A 20,098-nucleotide genomic window follows, 5' to 3' on the forward strand; every position below is an offset into this window, starting at 1 on the left:
TCACAGAAATATAATGAACACATAATAGAGCAAAACAAAGACCTCCTCCCATCCCAGCAGAATAAACCGAACACATGAAAATAAGTTACACAGTGGTTTATATGAAAGCATGTAAGACAGCATATATTTAAGTGACAGATTATGAAGTACAATCTAAAGATGACGATGTTCTTTTGTGTGGGCATTTTTGGTTGTGTCAGTGACATAAGGACGCGACTGGCATTTAGTAGACAGAATGAGGGTTGCCAAACATCCTACCATGTGACCTGCTGCATCATGCTGCTTGCAAATAATTTGTCAGCCAAAGGCCCAGGATGCCATCACTGAGAAACAATGCCAGGATTTTGGAGTGAAGGGAGACCCACAGAGACTGGAGAGATCAGGAGAAGTGTTCGTGGTGTGAACCTGGCTGCCTGCTTGCTAAACCTAAAATCTTAAGGGAAATGGAACATAAAAGGAAGCACAAAGAAGTGAATTTATGTGTCTGGCCTAGTTGATCTATTTAAAATCATTTTCAGCTATAAACTGCTGCCTAGAGTTTATAATAGAACAGTCAAGTTTTAGAAGGTATTAAGAGCTATTTACGCCAGCTGTATCATTTTACAGACGAGAAGACTGAGATTCAGAGAGTTTAAGTGACTTAATCTAAGTCGCTATGTGACTTATGTGGGCAACAGGCTTGCCTGTATGTTTGCTAATGTTCTGAAGGTGATTTTAGGCAAGAGCTTGGTTCCAATAAAACATAGCTGTATGTAAAAATACACTCATGCATATATCCCTTTATGTACATATAGATAACCCATCCCATATCTTCATGTAACCACACTGCCACCTTTACACACACACACACACACACACACACACACACACACACACAGACATGCACACATGTGAGAAAAAGATGGCCACAGTCAAAGAGAGTGAACATACTTGTAGATATTGCAAGTTAGGTTAGAGATGAAGGCAGCTGTCAAGGGTTATGATGCCAGTAGCATTAGAAATTCTTCCTACTCACCTCACTAGCTCCCCTCCCACCAGAATACCTTGCCCAACTATGCCTCCATAGCTGAAATTCCTTTTAAAAGGGAATGAAGCTTTTTATTCTATAATGCTTAAAGTTTAAGTAATTCTGGGAGAGGTTATATTTTGGTTTGTGTTCAAAAATTTGTAGATGACTGATGATAGCTTTTTCTTTAAATTATTATTGGGAGATTTTGAGAGGAGACAGTGAATAGGAGAAGCCCATCAGACTCTCACAGGGTAGTGGATGAGGGGGCAAACAAATATAAGAGGTTGTTTTAGTATCAAGATTTTTGCCTATTTATATTTGCCAGTTTTGTATTGGACCTGTCATGGATGTTTCTATCATGAGTGTCAAAAGACCATGACCTATTTTATTGCCTGATGCATAATACAGTATTTGCTGCGGGTCAGCTTGGAGTCCTTTAAACCAGTTCTTACCCTAATGTCTGTCTTCATGAAGAGTGCGGTGAAGAAGTGGACAAGATCACACCATGAACTGAGTAAAATGCCGATCACCAGAAAATGGTTGATTCAAAGGGACAATTTTCAGCCTGAATGAATTCACTTGAAATGAATGCCAACCTTAACTGAATTAAGTTGTGCTCTTTCAGATCCACTGCTGTGAGTTTGGTAGACAGTTGTCTGGATTTTACATAGCTCCAAGCTAAAATCATAGGTCAAACTGTGAATTTTGGAGCCTCCAACACTATTTGAATTTCTAACCATTTTTACTGAGTTTTGAGTCTGACAGCTAATGTTCAAACCCCTGTTAATGACATGTGAACTAAAATAATTGATTCTGATGAACACCCAAATTTGTGGGTACATCTCTAACCTTGTTTGAATTCCAGGTTCTGTTGAATTTACTGGAAAAAATAAAATAACAGAAGTTTATTTGGGTATTTGTGATGATTTCTTCTTTTTTCTCTATCTACTACTACCTTGAAACATCCCTGCTTATGTAAATTTTGTCGCTTTAGTTTTCTCATCAACAAGACCAAGGAACAAAAATGCAGTCATAGAGAAGACAAAGCCTTATTCCTGTTAATATTGGAATGTCTGTTATTTCCAGGCAGTACTGATAGCACAACTATTTCCTGTGATGGGCCTTGGGAATGGTTACCAAAGGTGTTTTCTTGTGGCCCTGTGAATTGAAAAAAACACTCTTAATTTATGTAAAACTGTTACTTTCCCTAAATTAGCCAAAAACCTTTGCTAGACCCTTCAATTGGAGATTTGAAGGTAAAGGTGCTCTTGGGCTATAAAACAAATAGAAAACACAGTCTTTGCCAATTGGAGGAGATGGTCAAGTTGTTGAGGTTAAAGTATCACAAAAAGAATAATTATAATCCAGGGTATGTAAAATATTGGAGCAAACTAAATGGTGAGTGGGATCTAATCAACAGGAGCGTCTGAGCAAAGGTAATTTTTGAGAAGAGCCTTCTTTAAATGAAGAAGAATTGACATATAATTTTGTATTAGTTTTAGGTGAATAACATAGTGATTTGATATGTATATATACAATGAAATGGTCCCCACAGTAGTTTTAGTCACCATCTGTCACCATACAAAGTTGCTACAATATTATTGACTACATTCCCTATGCTGTACATCCCCATGTCTTATTTTATAATTAAAAGATTGTATCTCTTCATTCCCTTTACCTAGTTTGCCCATCCCCCTACCCGCTTCCTTTCTGGCAACCATCTGTTTGTCTTTTGTATCTGTGAATCTCTTTCTATTTCATTTGTTCCTTTGTTTTGTTTTTTAGATCCCACATATAAGTGAAAACAGACGGTGTTTGTCTTTTCCTGTCTGACTTATTCCAATTAGCATAATACCCTCTAGATTGACTCATATTGTTGCAGATGACCAGATTTCCTTCTTTTGTATGGCTGAATAATATTCCATGATATTTATATACTTACACTATATATAAAACACCCTCTTTATCCCCTCATCTACTGAAGGAGATTTAGGTTGTTTATGTCTCTTGGCTATTGTAAATAATGCTTTGATATACATGGTGTGCATATGTCTTTTTAGACTAGTGTTTTTGTTTTCTTTGGATAAATACCTGGAAGTGGACTTGCTGGATCATATGGTATTCATAGTTTTAATTTTCTGAGTAATCTCTAAACTGTATTCCACAATGGCTTCAACAAATTAACATTCCCACCAGCAGTGGACAAGAGTTCCCTTTTCTACACATTCTCACCAACACTTGTTATTTCTTGTGTTTTTGATAATAGCCATTCTGACAGGGGAGAAGTGCAATCTCATTGTGGTTTTGATTTGCATTTCCCTTTTCATGTACCTGTAGGCTGTTTCTATGTCTTCTTTTGAAAAATGTTTGTTCAGTTTATTAATGGGTTTATTAACCCATATTTTATTCAAATTGTCTTTGGTTTTGATATTGGGTTATATGAGTTCTATAACGATATATTTTGGATGTTAATCCCTTATTGGATATATCATTTGCAAATATCTTCTCCCATTTAGTAGGTTATCTTTTTATTTGTTGATGGTATAATAGCTTTTTAGTTTGATGTAATTTCATTTGTTGCCACTTTTGTTCTTGCCCGTGGAAACAGATCTGTCACATTAACAGAACAAAGCATAAAAATCATATGATGCATTTCAGCTGCAGGAAAAGTCTTTGACAAAATTCAACACCAATTTAAGATAAAAATTCTTAAACAAGTGGGTACAGAGGGAATTACCTCAACCTAATAAAAGCAATGTATGACAGACCCACAGCTAACGTCATACTCAAGTTGAAAAGCTGAAAGCTTTTCCTTTAAGATGAGAAACGAGACAAAGATACAAAAAATGCTGACTTGAGGGGCACATGCACCCCTGTGTTTATAGCAGCACTACCAACAATAGCCAAATTATGGAAAGAGCCCAATGTCCATTGCCTGATGAATGGATAAAGATGTGGTATGTATGTATGTATGTATGTATGTATGTATGTGTGTGTACACACACACACACACACACACACACACACACACACACAGGAGTACTACGTGGCGATGAAAAAGAGTTAAATCTTGCCATTTACAACAACGTGGATGGAACTAGAGGGTATTATGCTAAGTGAAATAAGTTAGAGAAAGACAAATATATAATTTCACTCATATGTGGAATTTGAGAAACAAAATAAATAATGTAGGCGAAGGGAAGAAAAAATAAATAAAGAGAGGGAGGCAAACCATAAGAGACTCTCAACTACAGAGAACAAGCTAAAGGTTTCTGGAGGGGTGGTGGGTGGGGGGATGGGTTAAATCAGTGATGGTCATTATGGAGGGCACTTTTTGGGATGAGCACTGGGTGTCATATGTAAGAGATAAATCACTGGGTTCTATTCCTGAAGCCAAGACTACACTGTATTTTAACTAGCATGAATTAAAAAAAAAGAAGAAACAAAACAAGGATGCCCACTCTTGCCACTTTTATTTAACAGTTTTGGAAGTCCTGGCCATAACAATTAGGCAAGAAAAAGAAATAAAAGGCATCAAAGTTGGAAAATAAGAAGTAAAACTGTAACTATTTAGAGATGACGTGATACTATATATAGAAAATCCTAAACCTTCCACCAAAAATCTATTAGAACTGATAAATGAATTTAGTAAATTTTCAGGATACAAAATCAGTATACAGAAACGTGTCGTGTTTGTATACACTAATAACTATCAGAAAGAGAATTTAAGAAAACAGTCCCATTTACATTTGTATCAAAAAAACCCCAATAAAATAACTAGGAATAAGCTTAACCAAGGAAGTGAAAGACCTAATACTCTAAAAACAGTTAAGACATTGATGAAAGAAATTGAAGATGATGCAAATAAATGGAAAGATATACAGTGCTCATGGATTGGAAGTATTAATGTTAAAATGTCTATACTACTCAAAGCAGTCTACAGGTTCAGCAAAATCTCTATCAAAATGTCAATGGCACTTTTCATAGTACTAGAATAAATAATACTAACATTTGTATGGAACCATATATGACCTGAAATAACCAAAACCATTTAGAGAAAGAAGAACAAAGCTGGAGGTTTCACACTCCTAGATTTCAAGCTATACTACAAAGCTATAGTAATTAAAACAGTACAGTACTGGCACAAAACCAGATATATAGATCAATAAAATGTAATAGCCCAGAAATAAATGCCCATTTATATGGTCAGTTAATCTATGACAATGGAGGCAGGAATATACAATGGGAAAAAGTCTGTTTAATAAGTGGTGCTGGGAACACTTGACAGCCACATGCGAAAAAGGAATCTTGAACAATAATATAGTGGGAACATGGCTTGGTGTGGGAGGAATTCTATGATTTGGTGTGCCCTATGTGGAGGGCACTAACAAAGTATGTGTAAGGACAGTGAAAGCTGATGGTTACAGAATGTCCAAGGGTCTTCTGTGCCTGGAACATCCTATGGCCTTCGTACTTAGACAAGTGCCTATGTTCTTAAAAAACGTATAGCTGATAAATACAATTTTGAAAACCAATTTGTCTCAGTACAGTTAAGCATGGATTACTGACTTAATTAAATTCCCTTAATTTCAAACACTAATTTACTGTGACTGATTATTTTAACATAATTCAGATACCTTAAATAAAGAAAACAAGCACAAATATGATTATTGCAAATTATATTACTCTACTTGTACTCATCCTATTTATAACACCAACATTGTGGGTTTAATTAATTATTTCTGTGTGTCTTTTTATACCTTCTCTATACCTTCTATAGGGTTATAGATCCACTTATTTAAATTATTTCCAAGGGGTTTCAGTACTATTTTTTGACTCTTCTTGGCGTGGTGTACTCTTTACAGATCCACAAATAAAACAGAGCCTTCTTAGATAGCAGAGGTTATAGGATCTGAGTAACAACATTGGGGTCTTGGTTGCTTTTTCCAAAGTGATTCAGATCTGAGTCCCTGGTTAGCAGTCAGTTGAGTCTTCATTTGAAGGGTTAAATTTCACTTAGTTATTACAATTTAACTCACTTCCAAAAAATGCCTCCCACTTCGGTTTCACCTAAGTTTTCTTTGTAGTCTGGTGTCTTTCCACTAGACATAGTCTTTGTAAAACATTGCTTAGGCAACATCACATACTCTTTGGTCTGTTATTAGAGCATGCTGTGTTGCTGCTCTTTCTACACTTGTGCTGCCTAGGGCTCTACAGACCCTGGCCAATCATTCCTGTTTTTGGGGTACAGTTCCTACTTTTTCTAGCACCAGTTGCCTTGCTCCTTAATGCAGTTCCATGTATTAAAACCAACCATATCCTATTATATTCATGCTTCTTTTATTTTATAACTACACTTTGCCCTTTATATTAACTTCCCTCTTTTGAAATCATATTGAACTCATGGTCTTCCAATAACTCAGCTTGTTCCACTTAACCATAATTTTATTTTTCTGGTGCTGGGCAAATACATAACCACCATTTGGCTATTAGGAATCCCTATAGGCAGACTCCTTTGTCCCTTCTAGCATTGCCCATGACATTTCTAAAAGGATCCTAGTTTTCTGGTAACAGCTGGATATTTCACAGCTGTTTTGTGTTTCCTACCCTGTGAACTAGAGTCAGGTTACTTTTCAAGGATTCCTCTTTTTTCATAGTGAAGAATTGGAACATAGACCAAAATCTGGACACTAGGGGTACACATGAAAGTTTGTAAGGCTTCAAAGAGCTACTGTTTGGTCGTTGGAAAACTCTGCCTTTTTGAGGTTATGGAATGGTTCCCATTGATTCTTCCCAATTTGACCTATCATGCTTCTGTCCTTGATTTTTGTTATAGTGTCAGATTATGTGTATCATCAAGACTTTCTACTGCACTGACCATAAGCATTTTGTTGAGGGAACAAAGTGATTCTATTTGGTAGGGGGAATGTTTATTTAGATTGCTGAGAGGCTGTAGAAGGAATCAGATGAAGACTTGCACAGTAGCACCTGTGTATAATCTGACTTCTAGAATGTTCTTTCATTGCTAGTACTCTTCTCTTCACATAACCTGGGTTCTTCAATAATTTTATTCAATGAGCTGCCAGAAATTGCAGCTTTCTAGGGGAAATGAGTACTATTCTTAGTTCATCTTGCCCGCATCTTTCTCTAGACCTAACCCTTTCCTCTTTTGGGGGTCTGCAGGGTGAGCCACCTGACAAGCTCATGAGGTCAACAAGGCTGGTTCCCTATATCTTTATGAAGGATCTGGATCCTACTTTCTTTTCTGCTTGTGGTTAACAGAGCTAGCTAGATCACATTTAAGTTGTTTGTCCCAAATGTTGGAAACTTGAAACTTTTCCAGAGCGGTCACTCTGCCCTATGTGGAAAATTCAAGTATAGATTACTTTCCTGGATGAAGATACATGTACAAAGCAGGTGCTGATAATGATGTTATTCACATAAACCCCAGGCAAAATGGAGACCAAGATTAATTGTGTATAAACATAATTATGTAGAGAACTTGTTTGTGGATGTTATAATGCTGATGGAGTTACATCCTGCAGAAAACTCGTGATATATGGTCATTTACTGACAGTAGTCATAAGAATCATCACTTATTTTCTCCTGAATCTGATACAGTATATCAAATTCAGGAAATGGTATCTGCGACATGTTCCTAAGAACATTCTGCTCAAATATCAAAGTACTTTAAGCAATTTCAGTAAAGTAAGCATATTAGTTTTCTATTGCTGTGTAACATATCACCACAAACTTACTACCTTCTTAGCTCAGTTTCTGTAGTCCAGGAGCAACACGGCTGGTTTTTCTGCCCTTGGGCTCACTTGAAATCAAGATGTTGGGCATGGTTGTAGTTCTTACCTGGAGCTCACGATCCTCTCAATCACTGTTGTTGGCAGAAATAATTTTCTTGTGGTTATAACAGGAGCACAGTCCCCATTTTCCTGCTAGTTGTTAGCCAGCGAGCACTCTCAGCTCTTAGAGGCTGCTCACAGTGCTGTGCCGTGTGGTCTCCGTTTCAGTTCACGGCATGAAATGTTTGCTTTCTTCCAGGATGCCCACATCACATCTCTCTTTTTCTTCGGCGACTAGCTGGAGAAAACTCTCTGCTTTAAAAAAATTTTTTTTAATGTTTTTATTTATTTTTGAGACAGAGAGAGGCAGAGCATGAGCAGGGGAGGGGCAGAGAGAGAGGGAGACACAGAATCAGAAGCAGGCTCCAGGCTCTGAGCTGTCAGCCCAGAGCCCGACGCGGGGCTCGAACTCACAGACTGTGAGATCATGACCTGAGCCGAAGCCAGACACTCAACCGACTGAGCCACCCAGGCGCCCCCAAAACTCTCTGCTTTTAAAGAGCTTGCCTCACTAGGTCAGGCCCACTCAGGATAATCTCTCGTTTGCCATGTCACACAATATAATCATGGGAGTGATCTCATCATATTCACACTCAAAAGGGAGGGGATTATTCAAAGGTGAGAGACATTGCATTTAGGGTATAGTCATGAGCATAGCTGCCTTCCAAAGGTGAGGGACATTAAGTGTCATTTTAAAATTCTATCACAATGAGCTTGTAGTTAAAAAAACCTTTTGTTAATACATTTTATGCATATACATGTATGTTTATTATTTTTCCTGTCAGGACTACTGTCTTTCTGACAATAGCTTTTAAATAATAAATGTTTCAGAGATTCGGTACTTTTAGCAACAGAGCCAGACTATTTCTTTGACTGAACTTTCTTAGATCTGATGATAATTAGACAGAACCTTATTGAGCTTTCTTATGGGCCAGGCACCAGGTGAGGCACTGTAGGAAAAGGGTGCAGTAATGTAGACAACATTCTTGCCTGCATGGAACTGGATAAGAAGATAGTGAGCCTCAAGTGTGTTCTGCTGATGGGATACCTGGAAAATATGGTACTCTGCAAACCACGATGGGATACTGAAATATTTAAAATTATCATATGAACTACAACCTAACTAGCAAGAAATTATATGATGAATGTAGTGAATAAAATCACAACCATAGGCACGTTTCCACATAAGTATACTATTTCCAAGTAGTTTATTTTATGTTAATGATAGTTTCTACTTGTATTTTGTTGTTTGTTAGTAGATGACAAAAATGATAAATGTGAAGTGCTTAAGAATGTGGGAAATATTTCAGTTCAGAAAATGTTGTTGAAATAACTTTTTCCTTGGGGCATGTGGGTGGCTCAGTGATTGTGACTCAGAAAGTGATCTCTGGGTTATTGAGATCAAGTCCCATGTCAGGCTCTGACAGCATGGAGACTGCTTGGGATTCTCTCTCCCTCTTTCTCTACCCCTTTCCCACTTGTCTCTCTCTCTCTCTCTCTCTCTCTCTCTCTCTCTCTCTCTCTCTCTCTCTCTCTTTGTTTCAAGATAAATAAATAAACTTAAAAAAGGAATACTTTTTCATCTTAAAAATTAGGAAAAGGCTGCCACTCTTTTGTTTTAATGGTAGAATACTTTAGAGAGGCTGGTTTTCCTAGGGGCATAGGTCACACTGATGTTTACAATTATCAAGTATGCTATAGTTAGATCTATAAAATGAGAGGCTACCTGACTGAACATATAAATAAATGTAGGACCCTTGATATAAAATATGAGGAAGGAGATAAGACCTTACTTGCAGTAGATTCTCTAACAATTTCTCTTATTTAAATTGTATAGACTCAGAGAATTTATCGAGATTTCCAATCGGAGTCCCTCTGTCTCCTAAACTTCACAAGTAATCTTGTGAGTCTTAGCTTTGTGAGAACTGGTAGCACAAAGAACAGCAAATGACAGGTTTATATGAGTTTATGCAGTTTCATGAACTTGTTAAGAATTAAGTTTATTCTTTCAACTTTGATGGTGCCCTTAGAACTCTTCTTTCTTCTGCTAACATGATGAAGTGACATTTGTCATTTAGCCTTTGCTAATATTTGTTGCTGTGGCTGTGTTGGTCTCCATGTGTTACCAATTTTTCCAGCATAAAGTTTCCCCCTATATCTAGAAACAGGTTTTCACATATTTTCCTATATAGAGAAAAGCTAATATTCTATGTGATAAAATATATTTTACTAAGATAGTTCAAGGACCTTGAATAAAAAGTAGAATATCAGGTTAAATGGAATGCAGGGTGAGCTCTGTAGTCTCCTTTTGCAAAAGTAGGAGATGTTTCTGTGGCACTCTGCTTCCTGGTGCTATCTTCAAGGATAGAGTTGGAGTCCAAATATAGTCACCATTTTCCTGTTATCCGTGTATCAATTCAGTCCACATGTACATCTTTTTATATTATCATTTTATATACATTCCTTACCTCATTTGCTTTATATATGCATATGTAAATCTCCTTTTAAGTTAAGTAAGAAACTGGTAATATTTTATGGCTGAAACAGAGATTAGCTTCTTCCTGAAAGTGTCACAGTCAGTTGAAAGACCCATGAATTGGTTTCTTTTCCTTTTTTCTTTACTCCTCTCAGCCATGTTTTGTAAGTTCTGTATATAGATCCTGCACACATTTTGTCAGAATTATCACTAAATCTGTCTTAAGTCTTTCTAAGACATCTTCAACAGTTTTATGATGATATCCTTCTCATTTGACTTAATTAAAATTCAACCTGTGCTTTGCAGTTGAGATATACTTGTAGGATAGAGCTGATGCTTAAGATTTAATTAAACTTTTTTTTGTTTGTTTAAAAATTTTTAAGAAAGGGCATAATTTAGTTAAACATACCTTCCTATTTTAGCAGTTTTCAAAAATTACATTGCCAGATATGTTTATTATGCAATTCAAACAATACAGGGTCTATAAATAATTAATAATCTTACCCTTTACCAATTTAGTTCCATATGTCTAGAGGTATCTTATGTTAACAGTTTTGGTGTTTTCTTCTGTACCCTTTACTGTGCTCATACATACATATACATATATTTGTATCTAGATCTGTACTTGTGTGTCTTCATATATATCTGTATCTGTATCTATCTGTATCTATTCACACACTAGACACATGTGCTCCTCATATGGAATCATCCTATATATAACACTCAAATACTTTGTATTTTTCTTTTTAACTGTCCAGGGTTTTCTTAAATGTCTTCTGTTTTCCTGATTTTTAAAATAAAGACATGGAGACTTTTCACAGCAAGAAAAAAAAAACCTTTAAAAGCAGTTTCAGAGTTGCCTTTTCTCTAGAGAGAACGAGAGAGTTTACCTAGCTTCACAAACAAGCCAGAAGCCATAAAGTTATTTAATAAGAACAACAAAGTCTTCAGAGTACAGGAAGAACAAAAGGTTTAGAACATAAAGTGGAAAACAATGGGGCAAAAGTTAGAGAAACTAAAATTAAGAGAGTAGGGCAGGCAGGGTAGGAAGAGAGTGAGGGAAGTTGGTAAGCAAGTAGGGGTCTTGTGGATTTCGAAATGAAAGTTATTCCGTGTTTCTCTTTTACAGTATTATTTCTTTGCATCCATTAGTTTTGGTATTAGAAAAAAAAGACTGTTTTCAATTTTTCAACATCTCTAACCATTAGTTCTTTTATATGCTCAAGTTTTAGATTCCAGTTTGGAGATGAATTTAGGATGGGGACAGATGTACTTTTGAAAAACATGATGACCTTTTTCACTAGCTGTGTTAGCTGCTTCTATGATGACCCATCAGTTAAAATGCCCATCTAATTTCTCTCAACTGATTTTTTTAAAAAACAATTATTATTAAGGCAAGTTGTCCAACTTCCTAATGATTCAGAGTAATCCCACTTGCAGGCAGATGGTAAAACATGTGATGGGGTTCAAGAACCTTCTTAGGTCACTAGTAGTCTGAACCTTAAGCTTCTCATTTTATGGATAGCATTTTTAGTGTCTGCCCTAAATGAATATAAGCATAATGATTATGAAGAATTTTTCATATTGGGATTTAAGCTGGTATAGTTTTTAGAATGTGGCCTTTCTGAGTATTTCCTGAAATGGAAATTGGCATGCTTTCTAGAATAATAAATTGCGTGTTTAGTGATATTAAAATTTCAGTGGAGAGTTCTGAATTTGTTTTTCTTCTTTCCTAGATATGTGTCACAAAGATGTCTACACGGAACTGCCAGGGAATGGACTCAGTGATCAAACCCCTGGACACAATTCCTGAGGATAAAAAAGTCAGGGTTCAGAGGACACAGAGCACTTTTGACCCATTTGAGAAACCAGCTAATCAAGTAAAGAGGGTGCATTCCGAGAACAATGCTTGCATTAACTTCAAGTCCTCCTCCACTGGCAAAGAGTCACCAAAAGTTAGGCGGCACTCCAGCCCCAGCTCTGTAAGTACAGTCTTCTTTATCAGCAGGAAACCGCAGTATCCCTCTTAGAGTTGTACCTTGCTGTGCTGGAAGAGGGCAAGAGGCTTTATCAGTGCATGATTATGCATTCTCTCACAGGGTGGTTTAATGTTTTGGGGGAGAGAGAGAGCACGCAATCTATATACAGACTCTTTATTCATAAGGACCCAGCAGGCAAATGACAGATGATTCAACTTATTTTTGGAAAATTCTTTTTTTTTTTCCTAGTTGTTTCCAGGTAGAGGAATTTGTAATTAAAGATCCTTTGCTATTTCAAACCCTTGCAAAGGATATTGAACTTCCCTGTTTTTGTGGGCAGTAAAGATAGATTTAAGTTTGGCAAATTCACAAATGACAAAGAATGTCACTTCAGAATTCGTGTTAAATTTTGTTCACTTGTCTTATACGAGTTTGTTTTCAGTGCAAATATTTTAAAATTTATTAGGTAGATGTTGAAGTTGATCTTTTAAAAAAAATGTTTATTTTGAGAGACACAAAGAGAGAGGGCACTAGCAGAGGGAAGGGGAGAGAGAGAGGGAGAGTGAATACCAAGCAGGCTTCACTCTGTCAGCACAGAGCCCGATGTGGGGCTCTGTCTTACAAACTGTGAGATCACACAACCTGAGCCTAAATCAGGAGTCGGGCATTTAACCACCTGGGCCCCCCAACACCCTAAAATTGATCTTCTTAAAGAGAAATCCTATTCATCATACTGAAATTTTCTAAACTCACACTGTATTAAGGCAAGTCCTGCCTTTAGACTTAAGGAGGTATAATGTTTTGAGGTGAATGCTGCTTTTTGACTGCAAAATATTTACTGAAACTTATATTCCCAAAACTGACCTGTGTTTAACCTTCTAAAAAACCTTATGATCTTCTAAAATTAAGTAGTTTTCAGGTGTGCATGGGTGGCTTAGTTGACTAAATATCCTATTCTTGGTTTCGTCTCAGGTTATGATCTCAGTTTGTGAGTTCGAGACCCACGTCAGGCTCTGTGCTGGCAGTGCAGAGCCCACTTGGGATTCTCTCCTTTCCTCTCTCTCTTCCCCTCCTCCGCTTGTGCTCCCTCCCTCCCTCCTTCCCTCCCTCCCTCTCTAAATAAATAAATATCAAAAAATTTTAAAAATTAATTTTCGAATTTAACTTACAGTTAAGAACCTTTGAGTGATGTTCTAACAGTTTAAAAGCTAAGAGGAGAATGCTAAGAGAATTTTGATTCTATCATCTTGCTAAGAAACATGCCATTTCACAAATATTAAATATTAAATTTGATGAGGGTAAAACAGAGCCAGAAATGTCAGCTGCTAGGAAAGTATTGACACTTGTGTGACACTGCACAAATCTTGTCACATTTTGTGTTAATGAAGCTGAAATAAATACTATCAATGCAGCATTTGTTAGGATCACTGATTATCTGTTTGTTTGGTTTTTTTCCCCAAACTGGCCTGTGAGTGCAAGGTAACATCTATCTAAGTCATAGATATATCCCTAACTCCTGGGAGAACTTTTAGTGGCATTTAGAAGAAATGAAAGAAGTTGTTGAGAATGATTAAGCCTATGTTATGGAAAGAGAATTATATGCGTTTTACTCTATAGTTATCTTCATACTATTACACGTCAGGGCACCTGGGTGGCTCAGTCAGTTAAACATCCGACTCTTGATTTCGGCTCTGGTTGTGATCTCATGATTTGTGAGATTGAGTCCTGTGTCAGGCTCCGCACTCTCAACATGGAGCCTGCTAGAGATTCTCTCCCTCCCCCTCTCTCTCTGTTTCTCCCCCGCTCATGTGTGTTCTCTTTCAAAATATATAAATAAGCATTAAAAAGTATTGTTATATGTCAGCCTTTAAATGGTGTATAGAAACTGGCATTTTTAGATATTGCAATGTGACATATTTATACTAAAAAATTATTTCCTGTTTACCTGAAATTTAAATTTAACTAGTTGTCCTGTATTTTATCTGTAATACTAGTTATAATCTACTGGTAAGTTACTTCTTTTGTTGCTCAGATTCTTCCTACTTTAGTCATTGGGAACGATGTCTTCATCCCTCTGTTTTTTGAATACTTCCTTACTTTCTGATCCTACAAGACACTTTTGACTTATATTGTATTTTCCCAGCCCCAGACCTAAAACTAGCCATTCTCCAAAGAATCTCAGTTCCTTTTATTGGAAAGTGGTAGTTGAAACCAAGATGTGGGTGCTGGGTATGCTTGTTGCTACTAGGGGTCATGTGGTTTTAAAAGTCATTGTGTCTGTTGCACCATGAATGATAACAATGGAATTTCAATATTTTTCATATTTAATAAGGAATTAATTTCAATTCTTATTAAGGAAAGTTGAGTCTTGCTTAATGCTTCTGGTATCTCTTTCTCTCTAAAGCTAAATTTTATCTTTATTAAAGTAATGCTTGAACATGGCTTAAAAGATCAAATAGAGGAGTCTGGGAGTATTGCAGTGGAATAGATTTTGAACTCCTCTTGTGATTGGAACAACGAGTAGAGTAAAACCAAAACCAGTGGATAATGACAACAAATACAGGTGAAAATGTAACTCATAAACCTCAAAATAGGAGTGAGGGGAACACATTAATAGTTTTCAGAACTGCGTGGCATCAGAAAGTGTGAGATTGGAAGCTCAGGGAAGGCTGTGTCAGAGAAAGCCCCCATTACCGTTATGATCAGGTACACACTGCAGCTTGTTGGGTCATTCTTAGGACAGTGATAGCAGCAACTGGGAGGGACTTGGATTGCTTCTGTGAGTAGATAAGTGCAAGGAGACCATGGTGGTCTACTGATATTAGAGTGGTCTGCTGGCCTTTTTGTGACTTCTCTAGAAAGCCAAATTGAAGCACCTTTCCAGGACAGATCCCTGTACTGAATAGAAGTGTTGAAGTAGACTTCTGTGCAGGTCACGTTCAACAGGGACAGAGGAAATGGATGATCCAGTGTTGGGGCAAAACAGATGGGGGAAGAGTGTGTGCTAGATTTTCTTAATTTTTTTAACTTCATGAAAAAGATGAAAGAACTTTATTCTAGGAAGCTAGAAAAGGTATCTTGGCCACACCCCTATCTTAAACTACTGAATAGTTCATTTTGCTAAAACTAGCCAATAGAAAAATTATTGGTTAAATCCCATACAAAACTATGAAAAAAAGAAAAAGAAAAAAGAGCAGAGTAACATGTTTACAGATAATGAAAGCAACCTAGGAGGTGAAATTATCTTTATTTGCAGATTTTTGATGACATATCTGGAAAGCCCAAAGGAATCAATGGAAATACTCTAAGCAGTGGGAAAAATTAGAGATATGATGTTATAAATTAACATATGAAACCCAAGATAAATCTTTATAAAAACAAGAATCATTGTTGAAAACTGGTAAAAAAGCAAATGACTAAGCATTTATTTTCTGTGATTCCTATATAAAATTTACCTCAAATTTACCTAGTTTTGATGGGGGAGGGTGAATTTCTCTTTTAGAAATAATCCCACTAATAAATAAAGAAAGGATCGTGTCTTTAGGAATCACAATTTGGTAATCCCTGACAAGTTAATATATATAGGTAATGATTGTCAATACCTACTAACATCACCAAAAGAGAGACAGCCAAACATTATGATGTCCTAGTGGAAGTTAACACAAAACACCAACAAAATTAAACCTGAATCTGAACAAGCCTCTAGATTTGGGAGAGGATTTTCTCTGCTATGTCTTGTCCCCAAATATATTTCCTCTACTTTTTGGCTTTTAATAAGTAGTATTTGCCATCTTATGATGCTATAAATGCTGTTCATAGCAAGACAACATGATATACTATGATTAAATTTCCTTCCTTGAATAACTTTTTTTTAATGTTTATTTTTGAGAGAGTGCAAGTGGGGGATGGGCAGAAACGGGGGATAGAGAATCCAAAGTGGGCTCTGCGCTGACAGCAGTGAGTCTGATGTGAGTGAGGCTTGAATTCATGAACCCTGAGATCATGACCTGAGCCAAAGTAGGATGCTCAACCTACTGAGCACCCTAGGTGACCCTTGAATAACTTTTTTTTTAAGTTTATTTATTCTGAGTGAGAGAGAAAGCAAGAGGGGGAGAGGCAGAGTCCCAAGCAGGCTTCGTGCTGTTAGTGCAGAGCCTGACTCACATACATGTGATCATGACCTGAGCTGAAATTAAGAACGGGACGCTCATCCAACTGAGCCACCCAGCCACGCTGTTCCATGAATAACTTTTTAAAATTTATTTTTTCTTGACATACAATTGTTCACACAATGTTACATTAGTTTTAGGTGTACAACAAAGTGATTCAACAACTCTATCCTTCTTTGCATAACTTTTAGATTTTCTTAGTCATAATTGCCTCCTATGAATTATTATAATTACAATCACAAATTGAGGTTCCAGACTATCTGGTAACATTATAAAACTTCTGAAACAAATCAGAATCAAGGAACCTGTCAGTTTTTCTTCCCCCTGAGATTGTCCTTGATGTTGTCATTCCTTCTAATCCAGTCTGGACTAGTTGATCTCCAAGCCTGCTGTCCTGAGGCTTCCCTTCACCATCTTCTTGAGAAGTTTCTTTTCCATCATTTTTGTGTTAAATACCTAAGCTCTGGGTTATATGTCTTGTTCTTGGTTTATGTCATTGCCATACACCTATGCTTTTATTCATACTTGGCAACTTGATTAATAATCTGTGTTTAGGATACTAGCTTAGAAAATAAATTTTTTCATAGCCTTTTGAAGACATTGCTTTGTCCCTATATTGTTATTTAAATCCATAGACTATTCTGATTCCTAATTCATTCTTTGTGATCTGCTTTTTTTCTTTATGGAAACTTCTAAGACTTTCCTTTCATCCCTGATGTGTACCTTTTTCTTGGGACTTAGGGGATCTTTTCAATTTTGAAATTAATTTCTTTCAATTTCAGAAACTATTGTTTTATTGTATATTCATTTTCTTTTTGATTTCCTCTGCTTTATGGATATTTAAAAAAATTTTAACATTTCAGTTAAATTTTTAATTGTTGCTGACATTTACTTCCAGAAGCTCTTTCTTATTCATATGTTCTTTTTAAAATCAACCTGTTCAGCGGCATCTGGGTGGCTTAGTTAAACATCCAACTTTGGCTCTGGTCATCTCACAGTTCATGGGTTCGAGCCCTGCATTGGGCTCTGTGCTGACAGCTCAGAGCCTGGAGCCTGCTTTGGATTCTCTGTCACCCCCTGTCTCTGCCCCTCCCCCTCTCATACTCTGTCTCTTTCTCTCTGAAAAATAAACAAACATTAAAAAAATTTTTTTAATGAATCTGTTCTTTTTCAATGAATAATATGTTGCCTCATATGTTTTTGAAGATACTAAACATAGCTTAGAGAAATTTTGAGGAATTATTTTACTATACTTCCTGAATTATCTCCAGTTTCCTTTGAGTTCTTTGTTTCTGTTTATTTGTTTTGGTCTCTGCCTTGCCTGTTAAGATTTTTAATTTTGGTGAGTCTAGATCATGCCTTTGGATAGAACTGTTGGCTGAGTTCATATTATGAGTAATGTACAAACAAGGTGATAGGAAGTTCTTTGTGCCATCAGTGCTTGTCAACAGGCAGGGCTCAGCATAGGCAATAGCAGTAAAGACCTAGTCATTTCATAGGAAGTCTATCACATGTCAGGATCAATCCATCTTTTTCCTTGGCTGAGTAAATTTACAGATCTATTTTTTAGGATACAAAAGCCTAACTGCTATTTTTCTGAGATGTTCAAGTGTCTCCCAGTGTCTCCCAGTTCTGCACAGACTGTCTTGTGCTTTGTTTTCATTCAATATGGCTCTTCATCCTGATTTCCACTGTGCTTGGTGTCTGTCCCAGTTTTGAGCCTGTCTGGTTCACCCTTTTCAGAGAATAAGCCTCTGCGAGGATCAGGGAAGGGCAGACACCTGATCCAGAAAGTCAAGTTCCTGGGAAAGGACCTGTTCCTTAAACTCATTCCAACTAAGCACTTTGTTTTTGGCCCCTCATTAAAGTTCAGCTTCTAATTCTTGAGTGTTTCTGGAATTCTGGAGTATGAACTGAGTTTGTTCTTAATTGGTTTATGCCTTTGGTCATCGTCCTGGTCAGTGACCTACCATCCATTTGCCTCCAGTCTCCTAATTTTTGTTTGTATCTATCTTGTCTGCAATCTTCTTCTTACTCATTCTGTTTGCCCTTGTGAGTTATAACTTGACTGTCAATTTAGTACAGATTGGTGAGGGGGAGAGATTAATACCTGTGTTAAAACGACTATGTTTAACTAGAAATTTATACTGATTCTCTCCTATTGTTAACTTCGTTTAGATTCTCTTTCCTGAGTTTCTTACTGGGCTTACCCTTTCCTGTTCTACCCTGGGAAGTCTTTCTTATATATCAGGCCACTTACTTTGTGTGGAAACTGCTTTGCTTCTTTTCTTTATAGGGGTTTTTGCCTCCATTCAATATGCCTTGGAAAAAATGTCTTTGCTCTTTTCTCCTCAAGCTGGAAATGGTTTCTTTTTCTCTTTAGAATGATGCTGTAATATTCTGTTTTATTCTGAGTCCTTTTTACCTACTACCTTTTTGTTCTCTCCCCTATTGCGAGGGAAGAGGGTATTTTATGATACTGTCTCTCTCTCTCTCTCTCTCTCTCTCTCTCTCTCTCTCTCTTTTAAATGGAAAGACTGTTTTCCTTTGGATTCTTCTTCATTGGGCAGAAAATGGAGGCAGTAACAATTTTTGTGTTTTGCCACTTTATATGCCATCTGATAGTGTATGGGTTTGATTGTTTCACGCCCACTGGCATGGATTTTAGGACAGATACTATTATAAAGATTTGTAAAGGCTGATAGGCATCGGAACACTCCCTTTACCCAAGAGCCAGCAGGTTTAATGCCATATCTTTATTTTATTGTTATTTTTTGAAGTATTAGTTATCTTGAATAGGCCTCAAGGGCACAGTTGAGAACGAGGGAGAAAGTGAACAGAAGTGGCATGGTGCTGAGCCTGTATTTTAGTGAGGAAAACAGGATACCATTCCTGTCTCTTGGAAATACTGTGGTAGATATATTGTGTAATGCCACGTCTTCCCAACTGGGTATATATCTCTGCACTGACATTACTGGTCATTGTCTATGTTGGGAATCATGACTGAAATCAAGAAGCCAAGAGGACCTTGACCACGGAGACCATCACATTCACCTGTACTTCCTGAATTTGTCTAGATAGTGGCACTTTAAAATTCAGGCGGGATCTAAAGAATGTGATTTTAATTGAATTGGTATCTTTCAAGAGGTAATTTGACAGATTTTATTTATTTCAGACATTAATCTTGAGTGCCTACTCTTCCTGGGTCTAGTCCCTGGGTAGCATTTAATACTGTCACTGACAAGACAAGCTTTTCTTCCCCTTTTCCTCCCACCTCCTCCAACCCAGCTGTGCTCCTCAATGGCTAGAGCAATTGGAAGTGCTATGGGACATTGCCTTTCTTGCTAGCCCAATTTAGAAGGGATTTCATTAAGCTGCGTTATCATAAGCTAAGCTTAAAGAGAACATATTTTCAGAAATTCATATTTAGAGTAAGGTCCTCTTTATATTCCACCAAGTCCTCCAAATTTGTCTCCTCCCATCTCTAGAAAAATCTATATCCCATGATAGTCAGGCCCAATCTGAAGAGAGGGGAAGAAGGTGCAAACATGAGAAACATGAGAGTCCTACTTTAGTTCTCAGGTGTTTATCCTTGGGGGGAGCGGGGGTGG

At 37.0% G+C, this 20,098-nt stretch overlaps 1 protein-coding gene across 9 annotated transcripts in view; it reads left to right on the top strand.

Moving 5' to 3' along the window:
* CDK14 (cyclin dependent kinase 14) overlaps nucleotides 1-20,098 on the top strand; it is a 674,504-nt gene that overhangs the window by 146,789 nt on the left and 507,617 nt on the right. For all 9 annotated transcript variants that reach the window (XM_045053225.1, XM_045053222.1, XM_045053223.1 and 6 more), the window contains one exon: nucleotides 12,076-12,321. In XM_045053225.1, coding sequence (XP_044909160.1) covers nucleotides 12,091-12,321 — 231 coding nt within the window. In that variant the 5' untranslated portion in view covers nucleotides 12,076-12,090. The remainder of the gene's footprint in view (nucleotides 1-12,075; nucleotides 12,322-20,098) is intronic.

Source organism: Felis catus, chromosome A2 (genome assembly GCF_018350175.1).
Source record: "Felis catus isolate Fca126 chromosome A2, F.catus_Fca126_mat1.0, whole genome shotgun sequence".
In the NCBI taxonomy this organism is placed as follows: Eukaryota; Metazoa; Chordata; class Mammalia; order Carnivora; family Felidae; genus Felis; species Felis catus.